Source organism: Bos taurus, chromosome 3, assembly GCF_002263795.3.
Source record: "Bos taurus isolate L1 Dominette 01449 registration number 42190680 breed Hereford chromosome 3, ARS-UCD2.0, whole genome shotgun sequence".
Classification (NCBI taxonomy): domain Eukaryota; kingdom Metazoa; phylum Chordata; class Mammalia; order Artiodactyla; family Bovidae; genus Bos; species Bos taurus.
The window spans coordinates 10454700-10456369 of record NC_037330.1 but is presented as its reverse complement, the minus strand read 5'-3'; the positions used below and the strand labels follow the sequence as shown (position 1 = coordinate 10456369).

General features: G+C 43.5%; 1 protein-coding gene across 1 annotated transcript; it reads right to left on the bottom strand.

Annotated features, from left to right (window-relative positions):
* Window positions 1–1098, bottom strand: OR10J2 (olfactory receptor family 10 subfamily J member 2). Its single transcript, XM_002685903.6, has one exon. It carries the CDS (start codon window positions 1069–1071, stop codon window positions 1–3), a length of 1071 nt encoding a protein of 356 aa, XP_002685949.1. The 5' UTR covers window positions 1072–1098.
* Window positions 1099–1670: the final 572 nt, after the last annotated feature.

The following is a 1670-nucleotide window of genomic DNA, read 5'->3' as shown; positions in this document are numbered from 1 at the left end:
TTAATTCTTTAATTTAGGCTTGCCACCAAATTGTGCAACTCTGTCTAGGTAAAGGAAGAATGATAGGATCAATTTTGTGTGTGTGTGATTACAAAAATACCCAGAATATGACAGGCTATATATCAAACTACCAAAGATTCTAAGCAAGAGGTTTTTGCCAATAGCACGGCAAAGGGCATCCTTGACCTCTTTGTTCCTTAGAGTGTACACCACAGGATTAAGGAGAGGAGTGGAAACTGTGTAAGTCACTGAAATCAGCTGGTCCTGATCCCTCATGTTCTCTGACTTGGGCTTGAGGTAGGCGATAGAGGCACAGCCATAATGGACAATGACCACAGTGAGGTGGGAGGCACAGGTTGCAAAAGCCTTCTTCCGGCCCTCAGCAGAAGCAATCTTGAGGATGGTGGAGATGATGAGGACATACGAGATGAAGACCAGAACCATGGGCACCACAATGACGAGTGAGCTGATAAGGAAATTAATTATGTCATGTATAGTGGTGTTGGCACAGGAGAGTTTCATAACCGGGCGGATATCACAGAAATAATGGGCCACCTTTCTGTAACAAAAGGGCAGCCTGAACACAGAGGAAATCTGAATTGTGGCCACAAACAACCCAATGCTGCAGGCCCCCCATACCAGCTGGGCACATACCCTCTTGTTCATGATGATCATGTACCTCAAGGGGTTGCAGATGGCCACATAGCGGTCATATCCCATCGCTGTGAGCAGAAAGCAGTTGTTGATGGCCAAAGTGATAAAAAAGAACATCTGGGTGGCACAGCCAGCCAAGGAGATGGGTTGGCTCAGGCCTACAAGACTGGATAGCATCCGAGGTACAATGACCAATGTGTACAAAGTCTCTGAAGTGGAAAGCGCAGTAAGGAAGAAGTACATGGGGGTGTGAAGGTGTCGATCAATGCTGATAATTGTCACAATGATGACATTGCCAGACAAGGTTAAAAGGTACAAGGTAAGGAAAACCACAAAGAGGGTGAGCTTGTGTTCATGAAAACTGGTAAAACCCTGGAAAATAAATTCCCTCACCCCTGTGTAGTTCTCTGTCTTCATCGATAAATTCCAAGAGACTTAGGACAAGTAGTCAGAACACATCAGCACCCAGCGCTCTGAGCAGGAGAACACAAAGGCAAGGAAATCATTAGGATCTGCTCCTGATGGATGCCTGGTTAATGGGGACTGCTGTTCACCTATAGGTAAAAGATAGAAAAACACAATCAGGAAACAATTTCATGTATGGAGACTTATACAAAAGAATGAATGGAGATGGGACGAGATAGAAGGAAGGAAGGCTGGGTCAAATGTGGAAAAGATTTCCTGGTGTGTTAGAAACATAGACGTTGGGATAAATGGAGGCTGGAGAAATAGGGAATGTGTAGTTAAATTTGGAAAGATTTTCTTTGGATTACAGTTTCAAATTTTTTTTTAACTTAAAATAAATGTTCTAACTTTGCCCACAACTCTTCCTCTGTTGTTTAAGGCACAATTTTACCATTTTCCCAAGTATCTTCCCTGTTAAGTTGCCAAACAAGACAACGCTCTCTGCTCCAACAAGACGTAAGTGTTTGCTTTCTCCTTGTCCCACTTGTTTGCATCTTTCATGAACCCTTTTCACAAATCATTCAATAGCTTCCAATCTTATGGCCCCTGAC

What these genes read in the sequence shown, in the direction of transcription:
- OR10J2 (XM_002685903.6), bottom strand. Translation starts at nt 1,071, where the DNA reads ATGAAGACAGAGAACTACACAGGGGTGAGGGAATTTATTTTCCAGGGT.